Source organism: Hirundo rustica, chromosome 30, assembly GCF_015227805.2.
Source record: "Hirundo rustica isolate bHirRus1 chromosome 30, bHirRus1.pri.v3, whole genome shotgun sequence".
In the NCBI taxonomy this organism is placed as follows: Eukaryota; Metazoa; Chordata; class Aves; order Passeriformes; family Hirundinidae; genus Hirundo; species Hirundo rustica.
The window spans coordinates 285,771-302,013 of record NC_053479.1 but is presented as its reverse complement, the minus strand read 5'-3'; the positions used below and the strand labels follow the sequence as shown (position 1 = coordinate 302,013).

The window sequence follows — 16,243 nt, the reverse complement described above, 5'->3', positions numbered from 1 at the left end:
GCCGGGAGCAGGTCACCGCGTCCATCTGGCACAGCCCGGCCCGGCGCGGCTCCCCGAGCGATCCCTGGGCGCTCGGGGAGGTGTCAGAGCCCCAGGGGCAGCACAGCCCTGCGACTGCCCTGGAACGCAGCGGGTACGGCCGGCAGAGGCCCGTGCACGGGATGTGCAAAAGCTGCTCTTTCCAGGCACAAGGCTCCGACGTGTCCGTCGTGGGAGAGCAGGAGTGGGCTGGGAACATCAGCCCGGTCGGGATCCAAGGCTTCAGACTGTTTGGGATCCGGGGACCTTCAGTCTGCTCGGGATCTGAAGCTGTTTGGGACCCAGGCAGCCCCACCCTGATCAGGATACAGGGAGCCCCAGCTTATTTGAGGTCTGGAAGCCTCAGCCCGTTCAGGATCCATGGAGCCTCAGCCCGTTTGGGATCCAGAGACACCACCCGGGGTCTGTGGACATGCCGAGATTCCACCACCTCCCCTCGCGGGCCGGAATTCCCGGTCCCCGCTTGCTGGCTGCCGGTGGCAACAGGCACAGAGAGACAATCCCACAGCCCTGGGTGCTGCTGTCCTGATGCCAGAGCCAGGCTGGCTGGGCAGGAAAGTTTCCATGGAGCCGCCAGCAGGTGCAGGGGAGGCATTTCCAAAGCTGTTCCACCAAACCCTCGGGGCAGGAGAAAGGACACAATCAGGTCACCCCGGAGCCTCTTCTCCAGGCTGAACAAACCCAATTCTTCCAGTCTTTCCTTACAGCAGAGCTGCTCCATCCCTCAGATCATCCTGATGCCTCCTCGGACTTGCTCCAGCAGCTCCACGTCCTCCCTGTGCTGGGACCCCCAGGCTGGAGGCAGCGCTCATCAGATGATCATCATTAATTGTTTAATTAATACTCGTGGTGTGACTGCACACTTGGCTTTTTCCATGGATTAATGCTGACTGGATTTGTGCCCCTCTTCCCTCTGAGCACTGCTCAGAGAAACTGCTCCTGGAAAAAGGAACTTAATGTTAATACTTGCAGAAAGTGGCCTTTAACTCCAACCTCCTGCTCTCTGTGGAACCCCGGAGGAGACAGGAATCCTTTTCGTGGTGCTCCGCCTGAACCTTCACAAACTGCACCCATTCGTGGCCATTTGTTTGCCCCATAAACTTCATCCCTAAGATCCCAGAATCTCTGAGGTTGGAAAAGATCACCACGTCCAAACTGTGACTGATCCCCACCAGAACACTGAGTGCCACCTCGTTGTTCCCAGGACACCTCCAGGGATGGTGACTCCACCAGCTCCCAGGGCCGCTCCAATGCCTGGCCACCCTTTCCATGGAGAAATTCCTCCTGAATGTTACGGAGGGCAGCTCTGGTGAGGGGTGTCACTGCCACACCTGCACATGGGAGCCCTCCGTCCTTGGGAAAGGCACATCCACCTCCCTCCCAGCACATCCCGGAGAAAGGGAGGCTCCAGGATCAGGGAGCAGGGGGTATAACCACAGTCCGGGAGCGGGGGCTGACACCCCACAACCCCTCCCAGTGTCTGGGATGATCCCGCAGCCCCATTCCCACCCCTCACGGTCCCCGAATGCCCCGGTCCCCGCCGCTCGGTCCTCCCCCCGGGCAGGGGGCGCTGCCGGGGGCGGGCATGGGCGGCTCCTCCCCGGGGCTCCGCGCGCCGCGCGGGGCCGCTTCCGGCTCCGCTCCCTTTGTGCGAGACAAGATGGCGGCGCGGGCCGGCTTCCAGTCGGGGCCTGCGAGCGGTGGCGGCGCCGGGGCCGCGCCCGGGGCCGCGCTGGGCCCGGGGGCGCCGGGCGGGGCGGTGCGCATGGGCCCGGCGCCGGGGCAGGGCCTGTACCGCTCGCCGCTGCCCGGAGCCGCCTACCCGGTGAGGCGGGGCGGCACGGGGCGGGGCGCGGGGCCGGGCGCGGCGGGCGCTGACCGGGTCTCTTCTCTCCGCAGCGCCCCGGGATGCTGCCGGGCGGCCGCATGGCGCCGCAGGGCCCGGCCATGGGTCCTCCCGGGTACGGCGGGAGCCCCGCGGTGCGGCCCGCGCTGGCGCAGGCCGGGCTGGACCAGGCTCGCAAGCGGCCGGCGCCGCAGCAGCTCCAGCAGGTGCAGCCGCAGGCGGTGCCCAACCGCAACCACAAGTAAGGCACGGGGAGAGGGCGCGTCCCGGGGTTAACGGGGACATCCCCGGCTGTTCGGAACATCCCGGGGCATCCCCAGACAACGGGAGCATCTCGGGGCAGCTGCAGCATCCTTGAGCAGAGAGGAGGTCTTGGGGTTTGGGAGGAATTTCTTCAATTGCGTTGGAAGGGGTTGCCCAGGTGGAGTTCCCACCCTTGGAGGTTTCCAAAGAATGACTGGATTCATTACAAAGAATTGCAGTGCTCTGGGCTGGTGACAAGGTGGGGATTGGGCACAGGTTGCAGTCAAAGGTCTGGAAGGTTTTTTCCAGCCTCAAGGATTCTGGAGTTCCCGGCCATCCTGCAGTGCTCAGGGGGCTGACAGGTCCCATCGGGTCCTTGTGCATTCCTCTGGCATTGGAGGACAACACCGGGCAGGGCAGGGCTGAGTTTTTGTCACGTTCCTGCATCCTGATGTGATGCCCCAGTGGGAATGAAATTCACCGTGAATTTAAAACACTGTTCCTGGAAAAGCCAATCCAAAGTGGATTGACGCTGGAGGGTCCCTTGGGATGAACCCCCTTTCCAATAGATGTAATTCCCTCTCCGAGTGCACAGAGGGGTGGGAAGCATTGAGATAACCAGTTAGCCATACTGGAGCAGGGCCCAGCTGACTGGGGAGTCACTGGCCGGTGGGTGCTGCAGGTTTGTGAGTTCCCATGCCTGGAGCCGTTCCCATTCTCACTCCTGTTTTGCCTCTTGCCCCTGTCAGCGCCAAGAAGAAGAAGATGGCAGATAAAATCCTGCCGCAGCGGGTGAGTGGGACACGGGGAGGGGCTCAGGGGGAGGTGAGGCAGCCTGGGGCACTCTGGGGAGCTGATGAGCGTTTCCATCACTGCTTGCCCACAGATCCGGGAGCTCGTGCCCGAATCCCAGGCCTACATGGACTTGTTGGCCTTCGAGAGGAAGCTGGACCAGACCATCATGAGGAAGCGCTTGGACATCCAGGAGGCTCTGAAACGCCCCATCAAGGTAGGGGGGTCTGTGGTTTGTATCCAGGGTTTGGAGGCTCCTGAGTTCAGGCAGCAGGAGGGCACTGCAGGGTCGTGTCCTGTGTGTGTGGCACGGGGGTCCCAGCCACACCTCTGTCCTGTCTGCTCCAGGAGAGGGGAACGTGAGGCAGCTGAAAACACAGAGCTCAGCTTTAGCAAAACCTGTGCAGGACAGTTGGCCCTGGAGAGCAGAATTAACGCTGAACTGATGCTTTTTCTCATAGCAAAAGCGAAAGCTGCGTATTTTTATCTCCAACACCTTCAACCCAGCCAAGTCAGACGCTGAGGACGGCGAAGGAACCGTCGCCTCCTGGGAGCTTCGGGTGGAAGGACGGCTGTTGGAGGATGTAAGTGGGAAGTACCCAACCTCAGAGGAGACTGTGGGTCTGGAATTGGCAATGAAACCAGTTTCCTAGTGTCTGAGAGCACAGCTGGGGCTTGATATCCTCCTTCATCTCTGTTTTCCAAGGAGTCTGATGGTGACGAGACCGAGAGCCCAGCTTGGAGACCGATGGGTATCCCCCTGGCAGGACATGAGTTGTCCAAAGTTCTTAGAGTTGTGAGAATCACTGGTGAGAGCAGCTCAGTGGCACTTGTGTCCCCAGCTCTGAGAACCAGGGCACTGGCATTGTACGTAACTGCTGAGGGGTTTAACTCCTGCGAGCTCATCTTTAACCCCAGTCTTTCCCTTTCTGACTTGGAAACTTGATTTTTGAGCACTCGTTGGTGAATTCAGGTGGTCAGAACTTAGAGGAGCTGTCGTGCACGGTGGCTGTGCTTGAGTGCTGAGACTTGCTGTCCTAACCCTCTTCCTCCCTGTGTTGCTTGCAGTCTGCTCTGTCCAAATATGATGCCACCAAGCAGAAAAGGAAATTTTCGTCCTTCTTTAAATCTCTGGTCATTGAACTTGATAAAGACCTGTATGGCCCTGACAATCACCTAGTAGAGGTGAGCTGCTTTTTGCTGTGTTTCCTCTAAGAGTGGGTTGGTGTTTTAGCAGGTGGGGTTTGTGTGTCATTTATAACTTGGGAGGTGGGAATACTTAAGACTCCTGGGAGCCAGGAGCTCTTGAATTCTCACTCTGGCTTTTCCTTGCTGAACGTCAGAACAAATGTACTGACTCTTGTTTCAAACTCTAAGCAGGAAGAATTGGAGCTTTCTCAGTTGGGTGGGATTTACTGGCAAAGCTTTTGGGTGCCCAGGAGCAGGCGGAATCATGTGGCAAGGGGTTTCTAAATTCCCTCTCGTGTTCCAGTGGCACAGGACTGCTACAACTCAGGAGACAGACGGCTTCCAGGTGAAGAGGCCGGGGGATGTGAACGTGCGCTGCACTGTCCTGCTGATGCTGGATTACCAGGTAGGGAAAAATTCCTCCCTGTTGGGAGGGTGAGGCCCTGGCACAGGGTGCCCAGAGAAGCTGTGGCTGCCCCATCCCTGCAAGTGCCCAAGGCCAGGTTGGACAGGGCTTGGAGCAGCCTGGAGTAGTGAAAGATGCCCCTGCCTATGACAGGGGGTGGAATGAGGTTTCTTTAAGGTCCTTCCCAACCCAGAGCATTCCAGGATTCCATGCTGGCAGCAGCCGTGCTAGGCATGCACCATTACCTGTGTCTGGGCCCGCCTCACCTCTCCGTGCTCTTTGTTCAGCCTCCCCAGTTCAAACTGGATCCGCGCCTGGCTCGGCTCCTGGGCATCCACACCCAGACCCGGCCCGTGATCATCCAGGCCCTGTGGCAGTACATCAAGACCCACAAGCTGCAGGACCCCCACGAGCGGGAGTTTGTCATCTGTGACAAGTACCTGCAGCAGGTGAGCAGCAGCGGGGCTGACAGCAGCACCGGGATCAGCTCCCCGTGTGGGCAGCCAGGGTGCACCGAGCCCCTGCTGCTCCCTCAGCCCTGTCTCTGTCACAGATCTTTGAGTCGCAGAGGATGAAGTTCTCTGAAATCCCACAAAGGCTTCATGCCTTGCTGATGCCCCCTGAACCGATCATCATCAATCATGTGATCAGGTGAGGCTGCTCCACCTGAGTTGCTGTTTCCAGGAAGGAGTGGGAGGGATGGATGAGGCTGGAAGGGAAGGCAGTGTGATATGTCCTGATTTTCGGCAGCAGTTCCCGTGTTGCCTGTCACTGTTCCTTTGTACAAGAACAGCCGCCTCTCCCATTACCACATCCCTCTTCCCAAGGCACTCCCACATCCCTGCTGTCCTTTGCTGTGGATAGAAGCCGTTTTGGAGCAATCACTCATTTCTTCTGCTGCAAAGCCATCAGTGGGCTTTTGCTACTTTTGGGGTTGATAGTGGCATGGCTTGTCCCTGTCCCTGCCTGCAGTCCGACTGCTGCAGCATCCCAGAGGAGCTGCATTTGCTGCTTCCTTGGACTGGTCCCAGATTTTGCCTTCTTTCTCGAGCTGCTCCCTGACTTTGGCTTCTTGTGGATGTCCCCAGTGTTGACCCAAATGACCAGAAGAAAACAGCCTGCTATGACATTGATGTGGAGGTGGATGATACCCTGAAAACTCAGATGAATTCCTTTCTGCTCTCCACAGCCAGTCAACAGGAAATTGCTGCTCTGGATAACAAGGTAGGAAAAGCTCTTCCAGGTCTGCAGTCCTTCTTGCTGGGCAGGAATGTGTCTCTGGACAGGATGGGAATGCTCTGTTGTTTGGAAGCTGCAGGGGGATGAGCCGTGTTTACAAACATGTGGCTGTACCTGGAAATGTAATTTTTAAAGCAAACAGTCTGTGGGAAAATCGATAATATTTAGAGCAGGAAACTGGGAGCTGAAAATCCTGGTAAGTGTAAGTCAACCAGGGAGTGTAAGAATTTGCCTTCATGCTGGTTGTCTTGATGTTTCTGACTGCTCTCCTGTTCAGCAGTTCCATTCTGTGTTTGTCTCCTTCAGATCCATGAAACAATTGAGACCATCAACCAGCTGAAGACACAGCGTGAGTTCATGCTGAGCTTTGCCCGAGATCCTCAGGGCTTCATCAACGACTGGCTCCAGTCCCAGTGCCGGGATTTGAAGGTAAAAGCTTTGTCTTGTGTGGAAGGTGTTCCAGTTCACACGCTTCCCTCATTAGAATGAGCTCCCACAGAGAGAAGGAGGCAATTTCCTCCTCGGAAAGCGAGGCTGGGATTTGAGTCAAGCATAAGAAGCTGACCTGAGTGCCCTGAGATGTCTGTGAGGAAAGGGAAGGGGGTGGGTTTGCTCAGCACAGCCAGAGCTTTTGCACTCGCTGAGCAGTTGTGCCTTTGTGCTCCCCAGACGATGACTGATGTCGTTGGGAATCCCGAGGAGGAGCGCAGAGCCGAGTTCTACTTCCAGCCGTGGGCACAGGAAGCCGTGTGCCGATACTTCTACTCCAAGGTGAGTGTCCCCGAGCAGGGGTCCCTCTCTGTGCCTGTCACTCCTTGGGGCACACGCTGCTGGGGGAAGGTGGCAGTTTGCACCTTGGTCCTAGTTTGGGCTCACCCTTTCCCAGCTGGCTCCCGCGTTAACCTCTCAGGGCGTTAATGCTGCAACTCGGCTCCTCTTGCAGGTGCAGCAGAGACGGCAGGAATTGGAGCAGGCCCTGGGGATCCGGAACACATAGGCTGCTCTGCTCCTCCCCAGGCAGAAGCATCACAGCTGTTTGTGGAGACAGAGCTGCAGAGCTCACTGTTCCAGCTCACCGAATCCCACTCTGGCAGCAAGGCCCACGTTACTCATCCTGGCATTGTCCCTGCTGGGGCAAGTCCAGGACACCTGGGGCAAGCAGACAGGCTCCAATGAGCACACATTTCTACCTGGTTTTCTTCCTGACTGTTGCCTTGTCAGTCCCAAGGCTCCCACGAGCATCCCCGTGACTCCGCACTGCCCGTAGTGTCCCCGGTAGCCAGAGTGACTCAGAGTCTTTGTTCAGCCCATTCCTCCCCAGCCAGCATCTGGTTGGGCACTCAGAGCTGGCTCTGAAGCCTGGCTCTGCTTTAAGGTGTGGCTGGGCTCTTCCCTGCCACGTTTTACAGCCCGTGCCAGGCACTGTGGTGGGCAGGATGCCGTGAGCTGACATACCTCCCTGCCCTCACCTGCTCCTCGGAGGGTGCTGCTGCACTGGGCTGCCTCATAGATCACTCTCCTCCTTGAGGAAGTTCCTGAACTGTGTAGAGAATTGCTTCTTCCCTTCTCCCTTCTTCCTTGCCCCGTCCCCTTTGTGTTCCATGACGGACTGTCCTAGGCTGGGATCACATGGAAACAAGGCGTTGGCTTCCTGCAGGGATGTGGAAGCATTGGAATGATGCAGCGCTCTGCACTTCAAACACCTACAAGTGGGTTCCAGCAAACCACGTGGCTGCTTGTTTTCCCTGGAGCAAGGAGAGGGGATGCAGCAGCTGCCTGGAATTCTGCAGGGACAGTGTTGTAGGCTCATTCCTTTGGGACAGTTGTCCCATGTCACTTGCTGTGGGGACCAGAGGCTCCTTCGTGTGGATCCAAGGGTGTAACAGGACAGCCCTTGGAAATGGACATTTTTCCAAGCGTATGTGAGTTAGCAGGTGTTTCCATGCTGCAGCTCCTGTGGTTTGTAGTCAGGTTTTAGGCTGTGGGGCTGCCATAGGGCCCAGCATGGTTCAGGAATGTACATAGATTTTCTCCACTGTGAGGAGTAGCAGCCCCGATGCCTCCTCCTGGAATGAGTTACTGGTGGTCAGGCTTAGGAGATTGAAATAGCTCCTCTTCACCCCGATGCCAGTGTTTCTGCTCGGGACTATAATGCAAATGGACTCAGAAGTTGGTCTGACTTTTGGAACAGCTGCAGGATCATGTTACTGATGAGCCCTCACCCAGTTCAGTGTGGCTGGGGAGGCTGCTGCGAGTTGGAGCACCTGGGTGGCCCTACTACTCCTTGTGTCTGTGTTACTACATGTCTGTGAGTAATAGACTCTCGACTTCCCCTCTCCTTTGCCCTTCTGAAATGCTCCTCTGTGGTACTGGGGTGAAGGTCTCGGTGCTGGAGAAGCAGCCCCTGACTCCTCAGGGTACTCCCACAGGAGGGATGCTGAGTCCTACATAGGCAAACGTAGCTGTTGCAGAGTAACTGCTTTTCTTAACTGAATATTACGGTTTTTTCCATGGACCAAATTTTTTTTTTTGTACTGTATCCTTGTAGACGTCACCCAGTTTTAATAAAAGACTCCTGTGAAGGAAGCTGTCCTCCTCCTTCCGTGCTGACAGCTCGCACTCTCCCAGCTGCCATGGGGGATGAGCCTGGTGATTCCCAGGAAAGGGACAGGATTATCTCTGCTTTCTTTTCAAAGCCAGCAGGGTTAAGCATCTCGAGAGAAAATGTTCTTCATATTTTGGCCATTTATAGTGAGCCCTTCTTGGAGGGATCTCTCAGCTTGTAGACTCTGCTAAGCCTTTGCAGAGGTACTTTTGTGGTAAACAAAGTAACTTGAGCAAAACTGGAAATCCAGTGGCCAGTGGTAATAAATGCTGAACTGCCCCGTGTCCACTTAGCCTGTTGGACATCCCAGGGGAGTAGGGCAGAATTTGGAGGAAACTAGTACAGTTTACATGCAAAGGTTTAAAATCATGCAAAAGGAGATTTATTCTCTTCACCCTGCTTGTTTATATAATTTAAATGCTTAGCTGTAGAGCTGGGAGCTCGTGGGGCAAGGGAAGGGTCTTCTGGGTGAAGAGGAAAGTGCTGCTGCCTCGAGCCATGGTGGGGGCAGGAGCCGAGTCCTGGGGCTGCACCAGGCGGTTCCTGCTCCTTCGTGGGGGGGAAATGGCACTTTTTAGCAAGAGGGGGACAATGAAATGCTTTTATGCAGAAAGGCTCAGCAGTCACGAGTTACAGGCCTCACAGGGTCTGCAGCTTCCTCACGGGGTTCAGCAGAGGGGCAGCTCTGATCCCTGCTCTCTGGGACAGTGACAGGACCCGGGGGAATGGCTGGAGCTGTGTCAGGGGGTTGGGATGCATATTACGAAAAGGATAATTGGTAATTTCCCGCAGAGGGTGCTCAGGCACTGACCACGCTCCCCAGGGAACGGTCACAACCCTGACGCTGCCAGAGCTCAAAAGCTTTTGGACAACGCTGTGAGGCACAGGGTGGGATTGCTGGGGTGTCCTGTGCAGGGCCAGGCCTCGGACTTGCTAATCCTTGTGGGTCCCGTCCAGCTCAGGATATTCCACGACTCTGATTCTATGACTCCTGGTTCTGCGGGGTCTGAGCCGCTCCCGGCAGCGCTTTGCACCTGCCGCGCTCCGAGCCCCGGCTGTGCGGCGAGCAGTGCCCGGTGCCCGGGGCGAGGCGGGGCCGGGGGCGGGCCGGGGCCGGGGCCGGGGCCGGCCCTGCTCCGGCCAGCACTGAAATAGCACAGACGGGTGCCACGGCCGCAGTGCCCCGCTCCCGGCACCATGGGTGGCAAGAAGGTTTGCATCGTGGGCTCTGGCAACTGGTGAGCGCCGGGCACCCGGGTCCCCTCGGCGAGGTCCCTGTCCTCCCCGGCCCCCCTCGGCACCCCCGGTAGCCGGCGCCGGCCATCCCCATTCCTGCAGGTCACGGCGTGCCCTGCGGTGCCCTGGGCTCCCCAGTGCCCACGGCCACGGCCTCTCTCTGCCCTCGCAGGGGCTCGGCCATCGCTAAGATCGTCGGCAGCAATGCAGCTCGGCTGAGCAGCTTCGAGAGCCAGGTGAACATGTGGGTGCTGGAGGAGGAGGTGGGCGGCCGGCGGCTCACGGACATCATCAACACGGAGCACGAGAATGTCAAGTACCTGCCGGGGCACAAGCTGCCCCCCAACGTGGTGAGTGTGGGCTGCCAGCAGCCTCTCCGAGGGGCAGAGCTGACGCTGGGCTCCAGGGGGCTGCTGGAACTCCGGCGTGTGAAAGACACCGGGCTGTGCGGGGCTCGGTTACGCCCTCCCACTGACCTTCATCGGTGCTTGGATGAGCTGCAGCCCTGGCTGCTCTCACTGCCCACCTTTGCCCCTGCTCTGGCATCCCACAGGCTGGGCTGGAGGCCATGTGGCTGCCTCTGAACTGGCATCATCCCACTCTGCTCCAGCCCCTCTGCCCTGCCAGCTCTGGCAGGGACCTCGGCATGGTGACTTTGGGTCATTCCTTCCCTTCCAGCTTCCCAGTCCCTAATAACAGTCACGCTTTATTCAGGTGGCAGAGCCAGACCTGCTCAAAGCCTGTGCAGGGGCCGATGTCCTCCTGTTTGTGGTGCCTCACCAATTCATTGGCAAAATCTGTGACCAGCTCAAGGGCCACGTGAAGAAAGAGGCTGTTGGGATGTCGCTCATCAAGGTGTGAGCAGGAGCAGCACTCGCCAGGGTGCTGGGCCAAGGCAGGGGAGCTGGGAGCAGCCTGGCTTGGAGTGGCTGCCAAGGGAATCCAGGGATTTTGGAACAGAAATGGGCAGTGGGGAGAAGAAGGGAAGTGGGAAGTCTTTGCGGGGATTTGGAGGTGTTGGTGGAGAAGGGTGAGGGCATATGGGGGATCTCAGGTGCTGAGAGGAGCAGGGCACAGCTCTGCACGTCAGGATCAGTCAGAGCACTGCAGCACAGGGAATAGCAGGACTGGGGTGCAGGACAGGTGTCCAGGAGGGGCAGGTGCTCATGGTCTGGTTGGCAAGGTGGTGTTCAGTCAAAGGCTGGACTCAATGTCCTTAAGAGATCTTTTCCAGTCTAATTGATTCTGTGATCTCTGTCCCAGGGCGTGGATGAAGGACCAGATGGGCTGAGGCTGATCTCAGACATCATCCATGAGAAACTGGGAATAGAAATGAATGTGCTCATGGGGGCCAATATTGCCAAGGAAGTGGCAGAAGAGAAGTTCTGTGAAACCACCATCGGTAAGGAGCCAGCATCCCTCCTCATGAGCAGCTTTCATTTGTGATGAGCAGGAAGAGGCAAAGGGTGGAGTGTGGTGCAGCTCAAACTCCTGCTGCCTCGGGTGAACTGGCCCTGTTCCCTGGGAAGACAGGAGACTCCATAGGAGCTGGCTGAGCCCATTCCCAGGGTTTGTGATGGGATCACTCGCTTCATTACCAACGGAGTTGTGTAGCTAAAAGTTCCTGCCAGCATGAACTCGGCATCAGGCAGCTGCCTGGCACAAATTAAAGGGGTGGGCACCAAGAGGCCCTTCAGGAATGAGTTCCATCCTTGATTTCCTTGGGCTTCACAGGATGCCTAACTGGAACTCGTGTTATTGCCAGCCAGGGCTGCTTGGAAGTTCATCTGGTGACTGTTTCAACATCCTCCACACTGTTGGGGACTGTGCAGAGAGCCAAACCAAACAGAACTGTTTGCTGGGTCAGAAGTTGTAGCATTCAAAGTGTCTGTTTTATTAAACAACAGCAAACATACCAGGCAGGAGGCTGGGGAGGTGGAGCAGAGCCCACAACCCTTGCGAGCACACAGGACCCTGCAGGGACAGGCAGGACAGAAAGCTTTGAAGATGCCTTTAACCTACTGAGCATTCAGAAAGTCATTTCTGTCTTGCTTGACACAGCAGCAGGGATTGTCCCTGTCTTCTGGGAATGCCAAAGTTGAACATTGCTTATCTGTCAGGCAATGTGTGCCTGGCTCTGTGGGGACCTGCAAAGGTTTTGCAACATCCATTGGTTGGGCAATAGGTTTCTCACACTGGGTGACCTTCAGGGGAGCATGGACTTACCTCAGGGTCTTCTCCACCGTCTTCTTCCTCATCCCTTTGTCTCCTCAGGCTGCAAGAACACGAAGCACGGGCAGATGCTGAAGGACCTGATGCAGACACCCAACTTCCGTGTGTCGGTGGTGCAGGAGGCTGACACTGTCGAGATCTGTGGGGCTCTCAAGGTGGGTGTGCAGGGCTTGGTGAGCAGAGCCTGGGGCTCAGCAGGGAGCTCGGGGCAGGAGGGATGATGGGCACTGGCACAGACACAGCTTGGGGTCACACAGGCTGCTCCTGGGTGCAGCCAAGCCCCGAGCTCTCTTGGGAAGAGATCCCTCCACGTTGCCATTGTTTTCCAGAACGTGGTGGCTGTAGGAGCTGGTTTCTGTGATGGGCTCGGCTACGGTGACAACACAAAGGCTGCCGTGATCCGCCTGGGCCTGATGGAGATGATTGGCTTTGCCAAACTCTTCTGTAAGGGCCCTGTCACCTCCTCCACCTTCATGGAGAGCTGCGGCATTGCCGACCTCATCACCACCTGCTACGGGGGCCGCAACCGCAAGGTCGCCGAGGCTTTTGCCAAGACTGGGAAGGTGAGCGGAGCTGGAAGAGGCTGACACTGACACATGTGGGGATGAAACTGTGTCAGGGGAGCTTTAGGTTGGGTATCAGTAAAAGGTTCTTCACCCAGAGGGTGGCTGGGCACTGAACAGGCTCCCCAAGGCTGCCAGAGCTCAAGGGGCATTTGAACACTCTCAGGCACAGGGTGGGATTGTTGGGGTGTCTGTGTGGGGCCAGGAGTTTGACTGGATGATCCTTGTGTGTCCCTTCCAACTCAGGATATTCCATGATTCTACGATCCCTGATGAGCAGGCAGGGAAATGATCCCAGTTAGCACTGTGGGATCTCTCTGTGCTTGGCTGGTGCTGCAGCCCAGCTCCAGGGCAGGAACGTGGTGCAGCAGTGGGATTGCAGGTCCAGCTCCTCACTGCTGGGTTGTTTCAGTCCATCGAGCAGCTGGAGAAGGAGATGCTGAATGGGCAGAAGCTGCAGGGTCCCCAGACATCTGCTGAGCTGCATCAGATCCTCAAGAGCAAGAATGTAGTGGAGAAGTGAGTGCTGGGATCTCTGTGCTTTGTTGGGTGGGGCTGGGACCTTTTCACGAGCAGCAGGAGGGGGAAGCCCCCTTGGTGTCTCTGCACTGCCCACGTCACACCAGCTGGGCAGGAGTGGCCTGTTGGATGGGGCACAGTGCCACTGGCCCACCTGCTCCTGTGTCCATGACAGAAGTCGAGGTGCTCTGACTCTAACATCTGTGGTGACTTTCTTTGCCTGCCCACAGGTTCCCCCTCTTCACTGCTGTGTATCAGATCTGCTATGAGGGAAAACCTGTCACTGACTTCATCATGTGTCTCCAGAACCACCCCGCGCACATGTAAAGGGCTCTGCCTGCAGACCACAGGCCCTGCCGAGATGTGCTGAGAGCTCCTGCCCTCACCAACCCGATCTGCTGCCACAGCCTTGCAAGGAGTCCGGGTCTCCTGGGGGCCTTTGCAGACTGCTGGAAGAGCAGAGGTTCCCTGACACTGAGCCTGGCACAGAGGTACCTGCTGACCTCTTTCTCCCTTTGAAGGGCTCATTTAACTGCTGCTGTCTAAGGTCTGCCCTGAGCAGGGCTCAGCATCTTCCTCCTTCCACTTCCTCACAGTGGATTCAGCTGTGGGAAGGACTCTGCCAGGCCATCATGATGGATAAGGGCTGGGCACTGCCTGGGAGGGAAAACAGTGTCCCAAGTCCTCCCTCTTAGCCCCATGGAGCCACTCTGGGTGACACCAGCTCTTCCCTACGTGCTGCCGCTTTTGCATTCCCTGTCTGGGGGAGAGGGCACGGTCCCCTGCCAAGCTCCACCTGGTGAATGGAGCTCTCAGGACTTCCACAGGTGCTGAGGATCTTTCTAAGCAGCACCAGCCACAGACAATGGCATTCCTTCCCACCCAGCCATGTGCTGCTTTCCCCCAGATGCTCCTGCTGACCCAGGGACATTCTGGAGCTTGTTTATATAGAGCTTTTGCTCTGTCAGATCTGGCCCCAGTCCTGGGGAGCTCCCCTGTTGTCACACATTTGCCTGTGCTAATTCCATGCCCGCTGACTTCTGTCTCTGTCTCAGTTTGTCCTCTGGGGCTTGGCACTGCAGGGACCAACTGCCCCGAGTCTGTGTGAGCAGCTGCTGTGACCCCTGTACCTGCACAGCCAGCAGGTGGGTCACCACAAAGCACCTGAGTCATGCTGCTGTGAAGTAAATGCTCCACAGCCACACTTTGCCTTCCTCTGGCTCACCTCAGCCTGTGCTTTAGACCGCTCTGTGCTTCTGTGTGTGGCTGTCCAGGAACTAAGGAAGGAGATCTCACACTTTTGCTCATGTGGGGATGCTGCAAACTGCCCACAGGGGCAGGAATAGGCATATGATCCACAACAGGTACATGGAGATGTCCAACATCCCAGGACAGGACAGAGGTCTTGGGCCTCACACTCAGCCTTTGAAATCTGCCCCTTGTCCCTCTGCTCCTCTGAAGCTGGTGGTGTTTGCTCAGGCCACCGTGTCCAGCGGTCACTGATCCTACCGGGGCTGGAAGGCTGCAATGCTGCAGGGCTCTCTGTTCTCCCCCATTCAAGTCCCAGAGCCAAAGGGTCTCTGACTAGCAGTGTACCTTTAAAATAACAATAAACATGGAGAGGAGATGGGAGATGCTCTCCTTGTTCTGCGGCTTCAGTGCGTCGCTGTGGCTGGGTTGGTGCCTGCTGGACTTGCTGAGTGCTCAGAACAGGGCACTGCCCGTTCCGTCCTGGCTCTGCACCCTCCCGTGCTGCCCCAGAAACAGCAAGAATGTCCTTGTAGGTCCCTGTTTAGCCACAACACCACACAGTGTCCCACTTGCTTTGTCTCAGCAACGGTTCCAGGATTAAAATTTGGCCGTAGGACTGTGGTGGGTTGGGATTGCAACATTGAACCAGGTCCAGAGTCCTCACCTGGGGCCGTAGGAGCCAGGCCAGGACCCCACTGTGCCCCACACCCCCCAGGCCTTCCGTCCTCTGATGTTTGGGCTTCCCAGGACACGCTGTGGGATTTTATTCATCTTTTCCCAGCTGCTTTTCCCAGACTCGCCTTGTCCCTGTGTGTTTTTAAAGGAGCCCCGTACTGAGTGACCTTTCCAGGGCTCTGAACCCTCTGCTCGGTGTCTTACAAGGGGAATTTAATCTGCTGGCACTGCACTTGTTTCTGTGCCTTTTATTAGCCACGTTTTCTCAGCAGGCACTTTGCGACCTTTAAATTCAGCAGAACTGTCGTGTGGGGGGAGCCGACAAGGCTTCCGCTGCTGAGGAGTTTTATTGAGCTTGGAGGGAGGATAAAGGAAGTCCAGCGTGTTCCTGCAGGGCTGGCATGACTTGTAGTTCTCTTTGTCTTCAAGGGCTTCAGGAATCCAAGTGTTTGGATATGAGGCTCATGCAGGAGAGAGGATCCCTGAGCTCTGCTCCCTTGCACAAGCTCCTGTCAGCATGTGCCTGGAGCTGCAGCAGAATCCAGCAGGGATTTGTGTTTAGCTGGGAGCTCCTCTGCGATGGAAATGCTTTTTTGCATCTCCCTTTTCCATGCTTCCTTGACCCTGGAAGCACCCGAGTGCCTACAGACCCTTGCTGAGGGCCCCAGGTCTCATGTGGGAAGACCAGCACACCGATCTCTCGCTTTTGAACACGCCACACTGGAGCTGGATGTCCCGAGCTATAAAAAGTCTTCCCTTTGCCATTTGGAATTATATTCTGCAGGCTCAGCACATCCCAGTGCCGCAGCCCTGGGAGCTGCTGCTGGCGGAAAGGATGAGGAAGGGAGAGATCCTGGCAGCTTCGGAGCTCGGGGGAGCCCCGGATGGAGCAGGGCTGGGACAGCAGAGTTCAAGCGCTGGAAAGGAGCTCCGTGAGGAGAGCAGCTGCCACACGGGGGGACAGGAGGGCAACTTGGGCGAACATGGCCAGTGGGGACAGAAGTTCTGGGCTGTGGGCACACTGGGACCCTGGCCAGACACCAGGGCCCTTGGGAGGGCGCCAGTGCTCTTGGAATGGCACTGGGACCCTCAGGAGGGCACCAGAGCCCTTGAGAAACCACCGTGACCATCGGGATGGCACTGCGCCTCCGAGCCTCAGGGCTGCAGCAGGGCCCGGAGAGCCTCGGCTCCATCCATGCGCGGCCAAGGACTATTCCTTCCGGGCTCCCGACGCCGCACCTCAGACAGGGAGACCCGCGCGTTGCGCCGTGCAGGGAGGCCCGTGTAGGCTGCGCCGGGGGCCCTGAGGCGATGGCGACGGGAGCGGCCCGTGAGGGGTGAGTGCGGCGCGGCCGCCAGGGGGCGCTGCGGACACAGCGCGGGCTTCCCGCGCCCGCCGGCGGGCACAC

The 16,243-nt window shown here is 57.5% G+C and overlaps 2 protein-coding genes across 2 annotated transcripts; both read left to right on the top strand.

The window, feature by feature from the left end:
- The first annotated feature begins 1,941 nt into the window (after positions 1-1,941).
- Positions 1,942-8,339, top strand: SMARCD1 (SWI/SNF related, matrix associated, actin dependent regulator of chromatin, subfamily d, member 1). Its single transcript, XM_040088378.1, has 12 exons — positions 1,942-2,126; positions 2,878-2,920; positions 3,015-3,137; positions 3,382-3,504; positions 3,989-4,105; positions 4,413-4,514; positions 4,802-4,963; positions 5,068-5,165; positions 5,603-5,738; positions 6,060-6,182; positions 6,423-6,524; positions 6,697-8,339. Exons 1-12 carry the CDS (start codon positions 1,948-1,950, stop codon positions 6,748-6,750), a joined length of 1,362 nt encoding a protein of 453 aa, XP_039944312.1. The 5' UTR covers positions 1,942-1,947; the 3' UTR covers positions 6,751-8,339.
- Positions 8,340-9,480: 1,141 nt separating this feature from the next.
- On the top strand, positions 9,481-14,551 carry GPD1 (glycerol-3-phosphate dehydrogenase 1). Its single transcript, XM_040088377.2, has 8 exons — positions 9,481-9,596; positions 9,767-9,944; positions 10,309-10,449; positions 10,858-10,996; positions 11,869-11,981; positions 12,156-12,389; positions 12,802-12,908; positions 13,139-14,551. Exons 1-8 carry the CDS (start codon positions 9,556-9,558, stop codon positions 13,233-13,235), a joined length of 1,050 nt encoding a protein of 349 aa, XP_039944311.1. The 5' UTR covers positions 9,481-9,555; the 3' UTR covers positions 13,236-14,551.
- The last annotated feature ends 1,692 nt before the right edge of the window (positions 14,552-16,243 follow it).